This window comes from Schistocerca serialis, chromosome 5 (genome assembly GCF_023864345.2).
Source record: "Schistocerca serialis cubense isolate TAMUIC-IGC-003099 chromosome 5, iqSchSeri2.2, whole genome shotgun sequence".
Classification (NCBI taxonomy): Eukaryota; Metazoa; Arthropoda; class Insecta; order Orthoptera; family Acrididae; genus Schistocerca; species Schistocerca serialis.
Genome location: NC_064642.1, coordinates 574,707,126 through 574,727,754, shown reverse-complemented (window position 1 = coordinate 574,727,754; position 20,629 = coordinate 574,707,126). Strand labels below are relative to the sequence as shown.

At 41.2% G+C, this 20,629-nt stretch overlaps 1 protein-coding gene across 1 annotated transcript in view; it reads right to left on the bottom strand.

The window, feature by feature from the left end:
- LOC126480809 (phosphatidylserine lipase ABHD16A) overlaps window positions 1-20,629 on the bottom strand; it is a 160,218-nt gene that overhangs the window by 129,070 nt on the left and 10,519 nt on the right. Inside the window, exons 3-4 of the mRNA XM_050104134.1 lie at window positions 15,868-16,107; window positions 15,711-15,781 (exon numbers count right to left, since the gene is read on the bottom strand). Of these exons, the coding sequence (XP_049960091.1) occupies window positions 15,711-15,781; window positions 15,868-16,107 (311 nt within the window). The remainder of the gene's footprint in view (window positions 1-15,710; window positions 15,782-15,867; window positions 16,108-20,629) is intronic.

Here is a 20,629-nt window from a genome sequence, read left to right as displayed (position 1 = left end):
AAGTAAAACTGATGTCACCTTTAAATTTCACTTTTACTATTTAACATTTCAAAAATAAAGCCAGCAAAAACTGATATTCTGTCATCTGTGTGAAGGGACTTGCAGAAACGCTGTAAAACCCAATCACGATTTAAAATTTGAACCTATTGAATAAGAGCCCACAATTTTTAACACAGTGAAACCATGTACAGTCCACATTGTAATCTTCAGTGTTGGACATATCCCCAATAAAGACATTTACAAGTCTGTATGTGACAGCAATAAACACCGTATTTTAAAATCAATTCCTGCGATTTTAACAAAGTTAATACCAACAAACTGTGTTGTAAGATCTTAGCTGGTAGTACAAGTACTGATGATGGTTTGCTTGACAGCACACTTGGGGTAAAAAGACAAATCAATAAACAGTGGGAATTATATTCTTATTTTTCATGTATATTTACTTGCATAACACTGCTTCAAAAATGTTTAGGTCAAATGTTATTGAAGAAACCAAAATGAAATGCACACGTACACTTGACAGCACAGAAAGTGGTGGTGGCGGCTGGAATTTGAATTTACTGCTCTGTTACACCAGAGCTAATAACATTATAGAGTGTACAGTGTTGTTGATAAAAGTAAAGGACACTTATGAGAGTAACTGAGGGGAAGGCATCTTATTTACACTCATCACAAAGCACACACCCTCTCAGAAAAACACAAGAGAACCTACTCCATTTCATTCCTATGGCTTCAGATGTGGAAAAGACTTCATACTGAGAGATGTACTCAAGTGCAGAACAATATGAAATACCTAAATATCACAGCACTTGGTACACTGATTTCACTGTTCAGTGAAGTGAACAGACACAGGCTTGGGATCAAGTCCTGCATACAGCAGTTTTTTGTTTTTGTTTTACTGTGTTGATTTCTTCAATCTAAAAGTGACATGAAATTAATGGCATGAACAGTTTGCAGTTCTTTATAAGACTTTTTGGCCCTGAAGAGGGCATAGCATATGGTTTCTTTACTACTTAATATCCTGTATAAATGGCTTCCACTTCAATGACCATTTGCACCCTGTGAGGAAACGGGTCTGAGATACGAATAATAAGTCTCTTCTTTTATGGTATCTTGTCAAAGGCTGCTATGATGATGATATGACGGTAATCACAGGTTCTTGGCACAGGGTAAGACCAGTTTTCTCACATGGTACATTTTGGATCCAACCATACAGTTTAAATTGCTGAGATCTGCAGCAGAAGGTGGCGAGTCCAAATGAAAAATCTCATTCTCTTCTGAAAGTCATTCCTTTACCATGCTTAACATTTGTACCGGAGACAGATCCTCCTGGAAATATTGGGCAGCATCAAGTTTGGCACTCATCCTGTGAAGCATCCCACATTCACAGGAAAACCTCCACCCCCAAACCTGCCACTGACACATGGTCACTGTGAAACGAGTCACAAATGTATTTGGGGCCAAAATGAATACTATGCAACCTGTACACTCATACTCATACTGGAACATTATCCACTGGGAAAAATATTGGTGCTACACAAAATATACATTCACATTTTGTCGGCAAATGCTGATCACTATAGAAGATCATCATCACAGAGCTTCCCTTGAAGGTCACATGTCTGCATTAATATGTCAACCAATGAAGTTGGAAAAACAGTAGTACGTTTCCATTGCAGTATGTTTAAATAAGGATTTTCCAATAATGCATTTGGATTGAGTTTGGGCTCATTACCCTGGACTGGTATTGTTACACAACAATACCGAGCTCCCACACACCTACTAATTATCCATTACAACAACTGTGTTTAATCAATTGTTGCCCAGTATATTCAGAAAAGTCATATCACACCCTAGCCTCCCATGCCATTGGATTCCCTTCCCCCACAAGAGCCTGCTGAAAAGGAGACTTGGCCCAAGAATTGTGTACTGCCATAAGCCACTGCAGAACAAATGGTGGATGATGGATCCAACTATTCACATTAGCCAGTCAGTCAATGGAGCAGAATACTGTCACCATATGTGCTGATAACATCTAGAATACCACTGCCACATGTGGGGATAAAATCCAATGTGATAAGATACTCCATAACAACATTCCCCTTTTAATAAGATCATACTGCAACAGTATTCAGGAGTTCAACTTTTCTAAATCTGCCCATAAAGTTTTTAGGTCACTAGGCCTTGGTTTTTGAAAAAGCTGAGAGCAACTGGAAATATATTGCAACTATTAGAGCAGTTATCTACCAACCAGAACATCGTGAATTTAGATCCTCACACTTAATACTTTTTGCTTTATTTTTGTTTGATGCAGATAATTGAAAGCCTTTAATAAAGCTCAAGATCGATAACCATAATACATACTGTTTTTATTATCTTTCTTACGGTTAACAAATTACGTACAGATATGTTTGCATGGAAATAATTTGAGTTTCTTTTCAGGCAACTGTTGGATAAAAGGAATGTGATTTTTTTTGTTTTTGTTTTTTTATTCAGCATGCCTGGTGCAGAGAAAATTTGTGTCTTAAATGTTTTTATGACATTCACCATTGTCAAGACAAAGTTCAAGAATATCTCACTTTTAGCCACCACAAGTGGGAGAGGTGCTTGGTTGTGCATTTTACTCTACTTTTTTGAGATATAATGATGTTCAGTGTTCACCTATGGCATGCTAATATGAAATTTTTCACAAAAATTGCTAAGTGAAAAATCCGTGTGATGAGAATTTTACAGACATTACATATATTCTGCATAAATTTTCATAGTAAATCAATATTCGTGATTTACAGTTACTGTAGCACATATTAGGACTAATGTATTGTGTTACATTTAGTTTTCCCTTTAAAAAATAAGGCAATGGATGCATGTATAAGTGACAGATGGTGCAATAAGTAATCGTGTACATGACACCAATGAATCTTCCTTGAACACTAGAATGACGGAATTTGCGACATTCCTTAGAATGACGGAAAGGGGTAATTTTAACCTCACATAAAGTATTTTTGTATTTGACTTAAACAAGTACTTTATTTTCATGTATGTTAATCCCTATCTTTTTGCAAGTTACAACTTTCATTATTTAAAATGATAATTAATACAATACTTACTTATTTGACCAAAAAAGTATTTTCACGATTTATCACTGCTCATACTAACAAGTTCCCTAAACTGTAGAGTTTAATATATTAACTATCTGTAGAACATTTTACACACATTTACTATATATGGTCCATATTATACTCGCACATGTTCACGCATTGTTTTACTGTACTTTTTACTCAAGTCATTGGAATCTGATAGGTGTACTTAGCAAAATGGTTCTACTTTACACCCACATTTTCCACACACAGCTTTGTGGCATTTTACACCATTTTCGTTGGATCTGTTGCCTTTCAAGAGGCTGATTTGGCACTCCTGCTTTCTAAATGATTGTATGCTCATATTCTCCTCTTTTGTCTGTTCTTCCTCCTACTCTTTCATTCCCTTAAGTTCATTTGCTATCTGAATGAATTTATTTCCTTCCATTTTCTCGTTTGTTATGATTTTATAGATGACCCCCACATTTATTTCCCTGATGGCCAAGATGTAGAAGACATGAATCAACGATCTCCTACAAGCAACATTTGTATTATATTTACAGATCAGTTAATCAATCTTGTCTTCTCCATATTTTGTTGCATTGTAAAATGTTGTGGTTTCAGGTCTCTTCTTCTCTTCTTTGCTTATTGCCACTTCAATATGCAGTGTACTCAGGAAGATGATATTTTTATTCTACTGTCCTTGGTATACAGCCATGGTGCAGTCTGTGTTGCCAGTTCGGCGCAGGATGGTGGAGGAGTATATTTCAGCATTTGGCTTCTTTACCTCATTGGGGATTTCATGATGGATCTTGTTTACTGTACTAAGTAACTAAGTTGTTTTTCCTCGAACTTCTTAGCAAGCTGAAGAGATGTGAAGAAGTTGTCTGTTGCCACATTTCTGCTTTGATTTAGAAATGGCTCTATGCCACATAGAATGACATACAATAAACTCCCGTCTATCCAAAGTGATTGGGATGGCAAGTCCCCCTGTTTTCAAGTGTGAAACACCCCAAATTGCGTCAATACTGCGAAATATGATCGTGAAACTTGCGTAGGGTATGTACAATATTATTGATACACTTGTGAATAAGTCTACATGTTCTTGACTGAAAAAATTGTGTTGACATGTTAAAAAGGCACCAAAGTACCATTGAAAACCCAAAGTTTTTAAATGCTGAATAACAAAGCTCACTTATTTTGCGTTCTTATAGAAAAAAATCTGCCTTATTTGGCAGCAGGAAAAAACAGGAGTTTTAATTTTATTACCTATTCTTTTGAGTAAAAAATAAATTACTGTACAAAATTATGAAACAAATCTAGAGATTATTCAAAGGAACGAAAAGTTTGTCTAGAGAAACTTTAAAGTAAAAAATCCAAAAACTTTTAACTTGTGTATGTTGAGGTTCTAGGACGCTTCATTAGAATTTATTTTTTGGTAAAAAAAAGTCTTTTTTGCGCTTGAGAAACTTTTGTTGTGGCAATAAATCTCCAATGTTGGAAACAAACAATCTCAGGATAAGTCGCATCCTCCTGTTGGCTCATGTACTCCAGGGCAGTTTGGATCGCTTCGTAACCGACTTTGCGAGGAATCTTTTTCTCTGCTTCATCATCAGAGACATATTCTTCTGACGCTTTCTGATTGGCCGCAATTTGGATGATTTCTTCCTCAGTCAAATCAAAAGAGTCATTTTTCGTACACTCTCCAACATCTTCAAAGTTCACATCTTCACAACCCAGTAGCTTCTCCAGTAAATTCACCAAAATTGTGTCATTTTCACCTGTTTCTGGCACATCAGCTTGAGTTTCTGTGTTGCGTCCTTCTTTCCACTACTGATGAGTTGTTTTATGATCTAAGAGTATTTCCCAAGACCTAACGAGAGCAATTGGAGGAATTAGATTCCAACTTCAGCAATCCAATGAATGACACTTAAAAACATTGATTTTTTTAAGAGCTTGCACAAAACCTTCTTTAGCATCAATCGCAACAGTTAAGTATTCCAGCAGCTTGTGTCTGTAATGGTTTTTCATTGCCTCAAGAACACCTTGGTCCATCAGTTGACATAGAAACATGAAGTTTGGTGGGAGAAATACAACTTTGATATCCCCATCTTATAGATCATCTGGGTAAGAATGAGCATTGCCCATAAGAAGTAGCACTTTTCGAGGAAGTCCATTTTCCTCCATGTATTTTTCTACAGCTGGAACAAACTCTGCCTGGAACCACTCTTTGAAGATTGGCAAAGGTTTAATCAGCTGGTTGCCATCTCAATGCTCTTTGTTTTGTGGATTTGCCAATTAAAGTAAGACACAGTTTATGACTGCTAGTGGCATTACTGCATGTGAGGACATTAACGCTTTCTTTGCTTTTTCTATATCAAAATGCAGTTTTTTCTTGTTTAGAGGCAAGGGTTTTTGTTGGCAACATTTTGTAATTCGACCTGTTTCATCACAGTTGTAAAGTTGATCGCCAGTATAATCTCCTCTGTAGATGATTGTGTGCAGTTTCTTCTTAAAAAATCAGCAATAGCAGCTCCATCCCCAGATAATGATTTGCCGCTGACGACAATTTCACAAATACCATGCCACTTCTTGAACCAATCCAGCCAGCCATCACTTCCAAGGAATTGTTGCCCCTTTCCTTCAATCAGCTGATAAAAAGTTATTGCTTTTTGACGAAGTACAGGACCTGAAACTGGCACACCTTTGGCTATTTCTTGTTCATGCCACAAAAATAAGGCCTCTTAACTGAAGATGTGCACCTTTTCTCTCTTTTTTTTTTTTTTTTTTTTTTTTTTTTTTTTTTTTTTTTTTTTTTTTCCCCCCCCCCTTCCAGATTTCACTGCACTGCCTGATGCTTGGATGGAACAAAATTTTTCAATTTCTGATCGATTTGTCTTCTAATCAGTAATCATACTCATACCGCCGTTCAAATCTGCAGTAACTTTCGCGGGTGGCTCACCAGTGTCAATTCTCTGCAAAACGCGAAGTTTTTGTTCCAACGAGATCACACTATTTTCCCGTTTCATGTGTCTTTTTTTACTGACACTCGACTGATTCTTTTTTGGTTTTTGGCCACTTCTATCTCTGGACATTTTAAAGCACATAGCGCGAGCACGAAACGTTAAATCGAAAACATACAGATCCACGAACGGACAACACTCGAGATGTACTGGACAAAGCTTCTGATTTTTGAAACCAGGCTGTGGCACCCCTCTCCCCTAACCTACACAAGCCCACACAGCAACACAACAGTGCATTGTACATTCACTGTTAAATTAATAAACGCTCACTTCATCTGATGTACCGACAACAGGCAAAAAGTGTTTGGCACTGCACACTTATTGTCAGTTTCAAAGGGGCTACGTCACGCTGCACAGAGCAAAACTGTACATACTGTACTTCCATGCAATTCCAATGGATGGCAATGACATGAAACCATGCAACATGAACAAGAAACATGCTAGAACTTCAACACATGCACGAATTGAAGACACTCGGACTTTTGATACACACCAGAGCACTGATTAGCTGTAGACTGCTGGAAAACACCAGCAAATGCATGGCTCCAGGCACCGACAAGTTGAAACTTGCCATGTGTCAGTGTAGCTATCCAAAAGTGTAGCTGTGCAACGCGTCAGACAGCGCCAATGTGAGCCGCGAAAATTGGAAAAATTTGTTCGCATAAATCGAACTTCGGATAGATGCGATTTGGATGAACGGGAGTCTACTGTATTCTCCGAATGGCTGCTTTTCTCTAAGCATATCCTCTTTTCCAAGGTATGAGAAAGCACTAATTATCTGTCATAACATCAGCAACAATTCAGAATTTGGAAACATATTTGTCACATTTGTTGGGCCTCAGTTGAGTGAACCTGCAACTTGTTTTTCTTGCTGATGGTTATTTTTCTATGGTTATATTTTCTCCAGTTCATTAAGAACAAATACTGTTTTCCATGAACTTCCCCTCACTTCAGATAAAGTGTAAATTTGTTGGCTGGTAGGCTATCAACCCAGACTGACTTTTCATCGGAACAGAAATACCTGAGAAGCTCCTGCAACCTGTTGCTTGGCATAACGTCCTTGATTAAAGTAGGACCCCAAGAAAGTGACCACGGATCATCTGCTGACATACCTTTTGCACAACTGATATTGAGGCTATCATTGAGGGTGAGGAGATGTGAACTGTGAGGATGTAATAGGGCAGAAGGGTCGGGAACTCTTGGGTGGAGGGGATGGGGACAGTAGATTACTGTAGGTTGAGGCCAGGATAACTTCAGGAAGGTAGAATGTGTCGTAAGGATAATTCTGATATCTACAGTTCAGAAAATATAGTGGTGGAGGGTTGGATTCAGATGGTCCAAGTTGTGAGCTGCCATTGAAGTCAAGAGTGTTATGTTCAGCTGCATGGTGTGCTCTGATTCGACGCAAAAGTTGCAGTCTGCCCCAAGGGGTAAAAGATAATGGCAAGGTGTGCCAGCTTGTGTGAATGTGTGTGTTTTCCTTTCTTTTCTGAAGAAGGCTTTGGCTGGGAGCTCGGTGTGTAACCATCTTTTCAATGTGCCTTTCTGCAACTCAGTGTATTATCTTTATGGTTAGTAGCACTCCATTCTTTTCATAATTGGTGATATTCTCCCCAACGTCCTTCAGACTCCAAACCCACTACCTCATTCCTCATACACCTAACTAACTTTATTGTAACACACAACTACTACTCCTTTGAAGGATAGGTATACAAAACAAATCCGCAGCACAGCCATGGGCACGCGTATGACATCCTCCTACACCAACCTGTTTATGGGCCATCTAGAGGGCACTTCCTAGCCTCCCAAAACCCCAAACCTCTGGCATTGTTCCGGTTCATCGATGATACCTTCATGATCTAGACTCAGGCCCTAGACACCCTACCAATGTTCCTTCAACAGCCTGAACATTTTCTCACCCATATACTTTACATGTCCTCCTCAACACAGCATGTCAACTTACTGGACATTGACCACCATGTCTCTAATGGTTCCATCCATACCTCTGTCCATAAGAAACCCAACAACCCCCAATAGTACGTGAATTTTGACAGCTGCCATCCCTTCCAACCAAAAAGTCGCTCCCATACAGCCTGGCCACCTGTGGACATGTGGACAGCTTATCTGCAGTGATAAGAACTTCCTTGACCAGTGTGCTGAATGACTCACAAACATCTTAACAGACAGGCACTATCCCCCAGACCTACTCCATAAACAGATTTCTCATGCCATATCTCCGCACATACCCAATCCTCCCACCAAAACCCAAGAAGCAGCTACAAAGGAGGGCTTCCTCTGTCGCCCAATACCACATCAGACTGGGACAACTGAACCATATCCTTCATCAGGGCTTTCAGCATCTATTATCATGCCCTGAAATGAGAGACATCTGACCCAAGATTCTTCTCACCCCTCCTAAAGCAGTGTTCCACTGCCCATCCAACACCCACAGCGTCCCAGTCCACTCCTACGTCACTCTCAGTCCAGGCCCCCCACCACAGGCATCATATCCCTGTGGAAGACCTAGTGTAAGACCTGTCCAACTCAATAACCCAGCACTTTCTATTCCAGTCCTATCACAGGCTTATCTTATGACATAAGAAGCTGGGCCACCTGTAAAAGCAGCCATGTCATATACCAGCTCTGCTGCAATCACTGCACTGTTTTTTATGATGGTATGACTACCAACCAGCTGCCTACTAAGATGAATGGATACCCCCAAACTGTGGCCAAGAGCAAAGTGGACCACCCTGCGACACAACATGAAGCTGAATATAGCATGCTTGACTTCGATGGCTGCTTCACAACTCGAGCCATCTGGATGTTCCCCTCCACCACTAGCTTTTCTACACTGTACAGATCAGAGTTATCCTTACAATACATTCTCGACTCCTGAAATGATCCTGGTGTCAGCCTTCAATAACCTACTGCCCCACACACGTTACCCAACAATTTCCGTCTCCCATCTCCTATAACCTCCTCCCAATCCACGACCCCTCACCCCTACTGTGCGCTGCTCTCTGCCTGTGCATCCACCAGTCTTTTCCCCTCTCTGCTCCTCTCCTTTTCTGCTCCCCATTCCCCTTCTGGCCCTCCTCCACAGCCTTCCAACACTTCAGCCAGTAGTTTTGTCTTGCCATTTTCTAGCCCCTACATGCACTGCCCTGCCAAACAACACTCTTCTCTCCCCCTCCCCCCATCCCCACCCATACCCTGATATCCCCCCCCCCCCCCCCCATTTCCCACTCCAGATTGCTGCTTTCATTCAACACAACAGCTGCAGTCTGCCCAGGGTGGCCAGAGATAGCAGTTGTGTGACTTAGGTGTGCCTGTTTGTGTGAAAGTGTGTGTTTTTCTTTACGAAAGCTTTAGCCAAAAGCTCGGTGTCTCTTCATTGAGCCTGTCCATAGCTCGGCACATGGCAATGGCAATCTTTAATTTTCATAACTGGTAATATTCCAACCTGGACTTTCCATTGTTTGAATGTATTGTGAACATATTTTTACGTACCTTGAAATTCTTATATTTCTATGCAACTCTTGGAAATAATATTATTGTGCATAAATTGCACAAACATAACCCAGTAGTATTATTTCCAGGAAATCCGAAGACTACATACTCTTGTTGAATTTGAACAATGAGGGAATAAAATAAAAAATATTACAACATGTGATCTTGGCAGCCAAATATTCTCATTTACCAAATATGAGATCACTCCCAAGCAACGTGTGCAACTTATTCAAATAGTAGATAGCTTATATATTTCCCAAGACTTGTTCTTTACTGTTGTTGTTCATCTTTTGCACAAAATGTAACAGTTACTGAAGTGTACTTCTAGCTATTAAATGGTTTCCTGCAATGCTAAAACGGATCTGCTAACTCTAGTTTCAGAGATTCCGAAGCTGTAAAATCACCCACTTTCTGTGTGTGTGGGCAATCTGTTTAAAGAGTTGGCACCAGAACTCCATTTTGTAGAACAGACAGAAACAACTTTTTTATATCATTCTGGTTGTCAAAGTCATTTGGAACCAACTTTTATTAGCTATAACAAATAACATAAAAGAATAAATGTGATGGCATACAAATATAAGAATCTCAAAGGCCTGAAAATATGTCTCCAACAAATTTTATATCACCGAATCTTGAGAAAACACAGTTACCCAAAAATTCTCTCACCGTTGCCACTGATTAACTTGCAATGTGCAATGGCACACCATCCTGTTGAAACCAGGTTTTATGAAGCTGTGGAATATTGTTAAATGCAGTGCAACAAAGGATTGCAATGTCCTAACATACTGATCCGAAGTGACAGTCACTGTGATCTGCTCTTCACTTTAGAAAAAAGTAAGGACCAATGACCCCATGTGACAAAATGGTACACCATACTCTCTCTCACCTTCCTGAAATGTAAAGGGCACTCTTTAATCATGTAAACTGTGAAATGAAAATGGGCCTCAGCTGACATCCACAGCTTGTCCAGAAATCCACTGTCCTAACTTATGTCTGTGATAATCAGCTGACAGAATTCTAATCACAACTGGTAATAATTCCCCTTCAGTTGCTGTGTGATCTGCAGCTTTTACAGTGACATTTTAAATCATAATGGAGAATTCACGACACACTGCTCACAGTTGCTTCCTTACAAACTACACACTGGAGCCTCTGTAAAACTGAAATGCATACAGCTTGGTATTCTGTGGAGTACAAGCACTTCTTGGTCATCCTGTTGGTTTCTCTTTTACAGGGCAGATCCAGTCTCTTCAAAGTTTTTAATACAAGTTTTTATTGTTTGTTTTGAGGGAAACCAACCATGACTCTCCATGCTGGGAAGAAGAAGGTTCGAACACACTGCGCAATTTCCAAACCATCATGGTTTTTGTAAAACATTTTTACGCCAAAAATGTACTGGTAACCATTGCATTGATCCATTATTACTAAATGAAGAGATTGTCTGCACCTCAAGGTTCCTGTTCCGCAGTGCTGCCGACTGTATATGCCGACCACTAAGCATTTCAAAAGTTCCCATTTTTCCAGGTCCTGCTGCACCATTTGGAAGAAGTGTACAAGAGCCACCCAACTCATGAACCTCCACAATTTCCATATGTAGCCTTCCTGATATATGTGATAGTAGTATGATCGAATCTTTGACATTTGAAACAGCACATTGGGTAGGGAAAAAACAGTCACACCTTGAAGACGACATATAATCTGTAAGAATATAGTGTCGGAAGTTCCATGCGGCTTTTCGCGGATGATGCTGTAGTATACAGAGAAGTTGCAGCATTAGAAAATTGTAGCGAAATGCAGGAAGATCTGCAGCGGATAGGCACTTGGTGCAGGGAGTGGCAACTGACCCTTAACATAGACAAATGTAATGTATTGCGAATACATAGAAAGAAGGATCCTTTATTGTATGATTATATGATAGCGGAACAAACACTGGTAGCAGTTACTTCTGTAAAATATCTGGGAGTATGCGTGCGGAACGATTTGAAGTGGAATGGTCATATAAAATTAATTGTTGGTAAGGCGGGTACCAGGTTGAGATTCATTGGGAGAGTGCTTAGAAAATGTAGTCCATCAACAAAGGAGGTGGCTTACAAAACACTCGTTCGACCTATACTTGAGTATTGCTCATCAGTGTGGGATCCATACCAGATCGGTCTGACGGAGGAGATAGAGAAGATCCAAAGAAGAGCGGCGCGTTTCGTCACAGGGTTATTTGGTAACCGTGATAGCGTTACGGAGATGTTTAATAATCTCAAGTGGCAGACTCTGCAAGAGAGGCGCTCTGCATCGCGGTGTAGCTTGCTCGCCAGGTTTTGAGAGGGTGCGTTTCTGGATGAGGTATCGAATATATTGCTTCCCCCTACTTATACCTCCCGAGGAGATCACGAATGTAAAATTAGAGAGATTAGAGCGCGCACGGAGGCTTTCAGACAGTCGTTCTTCCCACGAACCATACGCGACTGGAACAGGAAAGGGAGGTAGTGACAGTGGCACGTAAAGTGCCCTCCGCCACACACCGTTGGGTGGCTTGCGGAGTATCAATGTAGATGTAGATGTAGAATATATTTGGGTAACGTTAGAGTGTTGAAGGTTTGGATAAATGTTGCCATTTTTCCGATGTGCCATTGACTCTCTTCATATAGTTCCGCATTTCTATGAGAACCCCATTTCTCCATTCTTCACATAACTCCTCATGTTCCATCTCCATTATATCAGAGCAAGTAATCACACTTTTACAAAGTTAAGGATGTTGTGCAACTCAGCCATAACAGGGTAGTCTTCTAAAGCCTTGCATCCCAGAAGCTTAGACACTTGGTGTGTTGTGGCAGTTTCTATTAGATGTGTTCCATTATGAAGTCATTTAATACTTTTTAAGGACCCTGCAATACCACCCAACACATGAATATAGAAGTCCTTAAACAGTGGTGTAACTATGGTGTGTGTGTGTGTGTGTGTGTGTGTGTGTGTGTGTGTCCGTCCTTGCATGTGCAAATAAATTTTGGGAGCCTTGTTTACAACTAAACCATGAAAGAACAAATATGAAAACATTAGACATTCACGCACCACAGTTGGGTTAAAAGTGAAATAAGCTCATCAACTGATGCATTCCTTGTAGAACAAACAATGCTTTCAGTTTTGTAAATTGACACAACATGCTGAAGCAAACTTGTCTTTCCACCTCTCCTACAACTGGCACTACAACCTTTTTGATAATGTCATCCAAGTTAACAGAATACGTTTCATGTCCAATGCTTAGAAATTCTAAAGCACTTAAATTGAACTCTTGATATCTAGTCTCTCAGAAATGTTTTGAGTGATTTCAGTTTAGAAAATGATCTTTCTCCTGTAACAGAAGCACCTGGCAGAGTCAAGTGCAACCGAGAGCTGTGTGCACATTGTGGAGACTACTGACAAGAAAAGTATTTTCCACAAACAAAAATACTGTGAGATATTTAATTGACAATATGTTTCCTTTCTTTCCAAATTCTTTCAATATAAGTATTTTTAGGCAGAACAGTTCATGTGAAGGATCTATGGTTAAATCTGATTCATACTTTCTGTCTAGCTTTTCTGCTCTCTTCTGAATATCTTCACTTTCAAACTCAAAACAATGAACAGGAAGGCACAGAAGAAAAATAATCATTAACATTCTGTAGGCTGGTAAAATGCTTAAGTGCTGAATTAAAATATCAATAGAACCACTGAAAATGTGACTTGAAGAAAATTTAGTTTATTCACAATTCTACGATCTGCAGAAAGCTCGTCAAAATGTTTCTTCATTTTATGGGTACGTTTTGAGGTCAATTTACGATCAAGGCTCCAAACTTTCACTAGTACTTTTGTTGCTTCTACTACAACTTCAAAATTGTTTCTTAGATTGACTAGATTCTTGCTTGCAGTTAGAAGAAGTTGAGGCGCATTCTATCAGCATTAAAGGCTGGAGTAGTTTGGAAACTAAGTTAATATCTTCCAAAATCTCATTCTGAAACAAGGGAGGCATGACAAAATCAAAAGTTGCTACTTTTCATCAAATTAGAAGCTTTTCTCTCTCTCTCTGCTTTCTTTTTGATCTTCAAAAAGACACTGGAGAGGTACTGCAAAATTCGTATGAAATTCTGTTTTACTAGTAACAATGAATCAGATCTGGAAGACCACCTCGTTGGGCACAGTTTGAAGTTGTAACACGCCTGATAGTTGCAACAGTTTTGTTCATTTGTTACCACCACAGCACAGGAGCACTACAGAAAACACGAATACATTGTACTTTCTTGTAAATATGTTGCAATTCCACTACATTCATGGCGGAATCATTTAGTACAAACAGAAATCATGTGTTGAATGATGTATGAATCCAGCGTTTGGGACCCATGCTTTAATTCTTGAGTGCAAACCTGAGTATTTGCCACTTATAGATGCACCACCACCGTGTTGTTGACTTCTGTACTGATCCAGCAGTATATTCATCTTCTCTAAATCATTTATTATTTCTTTTCCGTAACTATCAGCATCATAGCCTCTGCCTCTTACCTCATGGCACCCTGAAAGTGATTTCTTTATTTCAAACTCCTTTTGTATCCAGTTTGCTTAAATATAAGTGCAAATATTTGACAACAGCACTAAGTTGTTCCTTTCTTGATACATCAGTGTTGTGCTACAAAAAGCAGAAAGAATGGCTGCTGTTAATTTCTCTGAAGATCCACTCTAAAACACAATAATTTAACAGTTGTGTCATCTTGTTTTGAATTTGTGGCCTCAAATATTTTGTTTTAGGTTTTTCATTTAAAGGTGTGCCCTGAGAAGGATTATATTTCAGATTCACGATTGCCCCAGAAAGCAATCTGACAGAGAGCGAAGATCCTTGTTACATCCAGTTGCACTACATTATCTGCAAGGCCATTATGTATGCTACTGTTGTCGAAGGTTCTGCTTGCACTCTTGGTTATTATGTAAGTAATATGGCAGACTAGCACCATGTTACCATAATTCTGAGACTACTACCAGGGCAGAATGACCAGACTACTACTTGGGCAGAATGACCAACTGAGCTCTCTTTGTTGGGTGGGTGTAAGTACTATCTGAACCGCATCTGTCTCGTCAGGTGCAGATACAAGTTAACGCCACTCCTTAGGGATCCCACTAGGGAAACAAATGTCGACCCATGCGAAGTCCCGCATGCATGAAGGAGCCTTATAAAACTACTGGGTGGCATGTGTCACTGAGGTTGCATGATAGAGACTGTTCTGCCAAACACCCTATCAGCAAGCACACATTTTGAGACAGTGTTCTCTCTCTCTCTCTCTCTCTCTCTCTCTCTCTCTCTCTCTATCTATCTATCTATCTGGTGTGTATGTCTTCCTACTTTACAGGAGAAGTAGTCTGGCAGCACTGGCCAGTCTCCAGCTTAGGAAATCCAGAGTCGTTGCTGTGCCCATACCAAACCACTGCTGGAGGAGCACCGTGGGAGAAAAAACTGCCCTCTCTTTCACAACTTGTGGGACACTTTGTCAAGACCCACTGCTGAGGCCTGCCCTGCTTGGGAGGCCCTGCCAGTAGCTATGCTATGACTGATGATGCAAATGTGTGTTGCTAGAGCTGTGACCAACCATATTCTTTAGGAGATTCACAGTGAGTATAAATGTAAACTACCTGAAGAATTATGCTCAACTTATCAAGAAAAGCTGCTCCTTGTCTTAGAGAAGTCGTATTTCACAAAAAAATACTATTATTCGCATCACATATTTTGAGTAAAGATTAAAGAACAAGATAATAACGACTAGGGCATACAGTTTCTCAAAAAATAGATGGAACAGGAAAGTATTTACATGTGGTGCCGTTCAGTCATGGCACTCCAGATGACAGTAATATCTTTCCAACTATTTTAAGTTGCCAGTGGAACAGTGTGTGCTTCTGAAGATTGCTACTGCACTTAAACAATATGGCGGATGTCAGTAAACTAGTGCCTCCATCATTACTACCATCACATTATAATTTGTGTTAATTATCCCATAGAAACCCTCTGTTAATTTTTTTCTATTAACAAATCTTAACTTTCGTAACAATGTTTCGAGAACCACATTAATATAATTTTTTGCAAACCTACCCAACAACTTCAGTCCATCGGAAGTCAACTGGGCATGCATAGAAATCGAAGTCATATGCTGATAAAGCTTTCTGAAACGAAACAAATAATCCATATAAAAATGTTACACCTAATACGAAGTAGTGGCAACTATGTGTCAATATTCAATAATACCAACCTTTGTGTCTTTGTTGTAATCATTTTTTGCTGCATTTAAGGCCCTCACAAATCTTATGTACTGCTGATTATTGGCCCTGCCAATACCTCGAATGAAGTAAGATGCAACTAGTACGAGTCCAAGACCAGTAATAAACTTGGCTATTGTGAGCACTCCATCAACAACAAATAAGCCTTTCCTGTGCAATATTGCAGCTACAATTGGTGATGTATAAATCCCAAAGTTCCAAGCTAGATATAACTGAAACAAAACATATTTGCACCTTAATAATACCTGAAATATGAAGAAATGTTATATGTTTCAGATAATCTAATTTTGTATCATCTACAGCTGAAACAAAATAAATTAACACTGTAAGTGGTTTAACAGATCCATCCCATATTACAAATATATGATTAATATCGAATTCCAGATGGGTTGACTCAGATATACACTGTGTGTGTGTGTGTGTGTGTGTGTGTGTGTGTGTGGAGGGAGGGGAGAGTAGTAGTATACATCTACTAGGGAATTGATCCTGGCAACAGTAGATCTGAAAATGATATGCCCAGCCAGATCAAAATCAGTCATCATTAACAAAAAACAGTGATTCAGGCAGATGTTTTCATTCATTATACCAACAGAGATCACAATTTCCTGAGACATGCTATATATTACAAGAAAAGCCATAAACTACTGTCTCACCTTTCTCTTGACCAAATTCAAGAAAGTTCTCAAGTTAGTAATGTATACCCATTTTCTTTCACAAATAATGTACTGGAATCCCTAGACAAAAAATGTCACTTGGTATATTTTGCGATCTTCCTATGGCTTCAGACTGTGTGAATCACATATCTCTCACCAAAGGGTGTCGCAAAGACATCTGAGGGCAATGAGAAATCAGCTAGAAGGTAGCTATGGATACAAGCAGCAAAGTAGATGGGGAAAGGGGGAGGGGTGGGGGTTAGGATCTGACTAGGACTGTAACATTCTCAGGCAGAACATCTTTTTCAATTAATAAAGCAAAGACACAAGTGGAGCAGCCTTCAGTTGCAATACTAACATTACATGTTATCACATTATTATTATGTGGTATAAAGATTTGTTTGTCAGTCACAAATACAATGATCACAGCCTAAATGAATTTTTCTAATACTAAAGTATCTCAGCACTTGAAGGGGGCAAGCACTTCACTGGATGTTTCTTGCCAAGAAGAAAGTGATGATGTGACAAGTGGTTGGTTTGTGGGATTGATGGGACCACACTACTAGGCCATCGGTCCCTTTTTCCACAAACTTGAAACACCCACAAAGAATAAAAACAAACAATGAAGATTACAAGAGACGACACAGGACAAGAAAGACACAGACAGAGACCAGAAATAAGGAATTAAAATCACACCGAGTGTGACAGTGGTTGGCCGACCATAGAAACAAAAAAAGAAATGCCAACCACCAAGAAACAGAAAACCCCAGTCTAAAATCGTAGGCCAAAGGCCAGACTCAACACAAAAAGATAGGACAAACACTTAGATCGAGTGATAAAAACCCCCTGCACGAATAAAACTCAAAACTAAATCAGCTATTGCAACATCATCTGATAACAGTGCAGGAAGCATATCAGGCAGCGCAAATGTCTGCCTGAGCGGAGTTAAAAGTGGGCAGTCCAACAAGATGTGGACCACCATCAAAGCTGACCCGCAGCGACATAAAGGTGGGTCCTCGCGGCACAATGAATAGCTGTGTGTTATCCAGGTGTGGCCAATGCGCAGCCGGCAGAGGACAACAGAGTCCCTGCGAGAGACCTGCAAGGAGGAGCGCCACGCACCCGTAGCCTCCTTGATGGCCCAAAGTTCGTTGGGTGAAGGAAGGGTGCGCCATTCTTCACCCCAGGTACGAAGTACCTTCCGCTGTAAAACAGACCTGAGGTCACTCTCCAAAAGGCCAATCTCCAAGGCTGGTGCACCGACAGCCTGTTTGGCCAGTGTATCAACACGTTCATTTCCCAGGTTGCCGACATGACGCGGGATCCACACAAAGACCACAGAGCGCCCGCAACGGGCAAGAGTATGGAGGGACTCCTGGATAGCCATCACCAGACAAGAGCGAGGGAAAAACAGGTCAATAGATCATAAACCGCTCAGGGAGTCACTCAAATGAGCAGGAGCGGATATACTCTAGGGCGCAAGAGACGGCGACCAGCTCAGCAGTGAAAACACTGCAGCCAGCCAGCAATGAGAGTTGTTCATAATGATCCCCTAGAGTAAGATCATAACCGACATGACCAGCAACCTTCGAACCGTCAGTATAGACGACAACAGAGCCTTGAAACGCAGCAAGGCTTGAAAGAAAGCAGCGGCGGAGGGCCTGAGGGACTGAGTCCTTCGGGCCCTGTGCCAAATCGCGCCATAGGCTTGGGCGGGGCACACAACACAGGGGTATACGCAGAGGGGCACAGAAAAGAGGTGGAAGAGGGAAAACCTCAAGCCCAGAGAGAAGAGCTCTGACGCGAACTGCGATCGTACACCCTAACCGGGACCGACATTCCGGAGGATGGACGACCGACTGAGGGAACAGGACACGATAATTGGGATGCCCGGGCAAGCCACAAACATGTGTAGCGTAAGCGGCCAGTAATCATTGGTGCCGGAACCGCAATGGAGGGACACCTACCTCCACATGTATGTTGTTGACAGGGCTTGTCCAGAAAGCTCCAGTGGCGAGTCGGATCCCGCTCTGAAGGATGAGGTCCAGCAACCACTATGTGGATGGGGACGCCGAATCATAAGCCAGGCGTCCATAATATCGACGGGACTGAATTAACGCCTGGTACAGCTGTAGAAGGGTAGACTGATCAGCACCCCAGCTGGTGTGACTCAAGCAACGAAGAGCGTTAAGATGCCGCCAGCACGTCTGTTTAAGCTGCCGAATATGAGGGAGCCAAGTCAACCGAATATGAGAAAACCAAGTCAACCGGGTATCAAAAACCAATCCCAAAAACAGAAGCATCTCCACCACAGCAAGAGGTTCGCCGTCAAGATAAAGCTGTGGCCCAGGCTGAACAGTGCGTCACCGGCATAAATGCATAATGTAAATCTTGGCAGCCAAAAACTGGAAGCCATGCGCTACACCCAAGATTGCGCCTTGTGGATAGCGCCCTGCAGCTGCTGTTCAGCAGCTGCAATGCCAGTGGAGCTACAGTATAGGCAGAAGTAGTCAGCATACAAGGAAGCCGAGACAGACTCCCCACTGCTGCAGTGAGCCCATTAATTGCAATTAAAAAGCGGTAGACACTTAAGACAGATCCTTGCAGTACCCCATTCTCCTGAACTTGGGAGGAACTATGGGAGGCCGCAACTTGCATGCGGAAGGAAAGATGCGACAGAAAATTTTGTATGAAAATCAGGAATGGACCCCGAAGACCCCAACCATGAAGCATAGAGAGGATGTGATGTCGCCACGTCATATCACATGCCTTCCACATGTCAAAAAAGACAGCGACAAGATGCTGACAGCGAGCACAGGCCACACGATTGACAGACTCCGGGCACACCAGATTATCAGCGGCAGAGCGGCCTTTACGGAACCCACCCTGAGACAGAGCCAGAAGGCCCCGAGTCTCAAGTAACCAACTCAACCTCTGGCTCACCATGTGTTCGAGCAACTTGCAAAGAACGTTGGTGAGGCTAATGGGGTGGTAGCTGTCCACCTCCAGTGCGTTGTTGCCAGGTTTCAACACAGGGATTACGATGCTTTCCCGCCATTTCGACGGGAACTCACCCTAAACCCAGATACAGTTGAAAAGGTCTAGGAGGTGTCACTGGCAGTCCACCGAGAGGTGCTTGAGCATCTGACAGTGGATGCGATCTGGCCCGGGAGCCATATCAGGGCAAGCGGCTAGGGCACTTTGGAATTGTACGATTCAAGGTGGCAAGTGTGAAATGAAAGGCTCTGACGTTCCAACCGCTCTTTCAGGGAGCAGGAGGCCAGTGGGTAATTCGCAGAAGCGGAACTCTGAGCAAAATCCAGGTCCCATCTCCTTAAATTCCCACCTTTTTGCAGTTTCCTCAGTTTTAATCTACAATTCATAACCAGTAGATTGTGGTCAGAGTCCACATCTGCCCCTGGAAATGTCTTACAATTTAAAACCTGGTTCCTAAATCTCTGTCTTACCATTATATAATCTATCTGACACGTGTCAGTATCTCCAGGCTTCTTCCATGTATACAACCTTCTTTTATGATTCTTGAACCAAGTGTTAGCTATGATTAAGTTGTGCTCTGTGCAAAATTCCACCAGGTGGCTTCCTCTTTCATTTCTTACCCCCAATCCATATGCACCTACTACGTTTCCTTCTCTTCCTTTTCCTACTATTGAATTCCAATCACCCATGACTATTAAATTTTCGTCACCCTTCACTATCCGAATAATTTCTTTTATCTCATCATACATTTCTTCAATTTCTTCTTCATCTGCAGAGATAGTTGGCATATAGACTTGTACTACTGTAGTAGGCGTGGGCTTCGTGTCTATCTTGGCCACAACAATGCGTTCCCAAAATATGTTTTTCATATTAGGTGCATTGTGCTGTCACCTACTGCCAGGTACTCCATATCAGCGATCTCAGTAGTCATTAGACATCGTGAGAAAGCAGAATGGGGCACTCTGCAGAACTCACAGACTTCGAATGTGATCTGGTGTCACTCGTGTCACACGTCTGTTCGGGAGATTTCCACACTCCTAAACATCCCTAGGTCCACTGTTTCTGATGAGACGGTGAAGTGGAA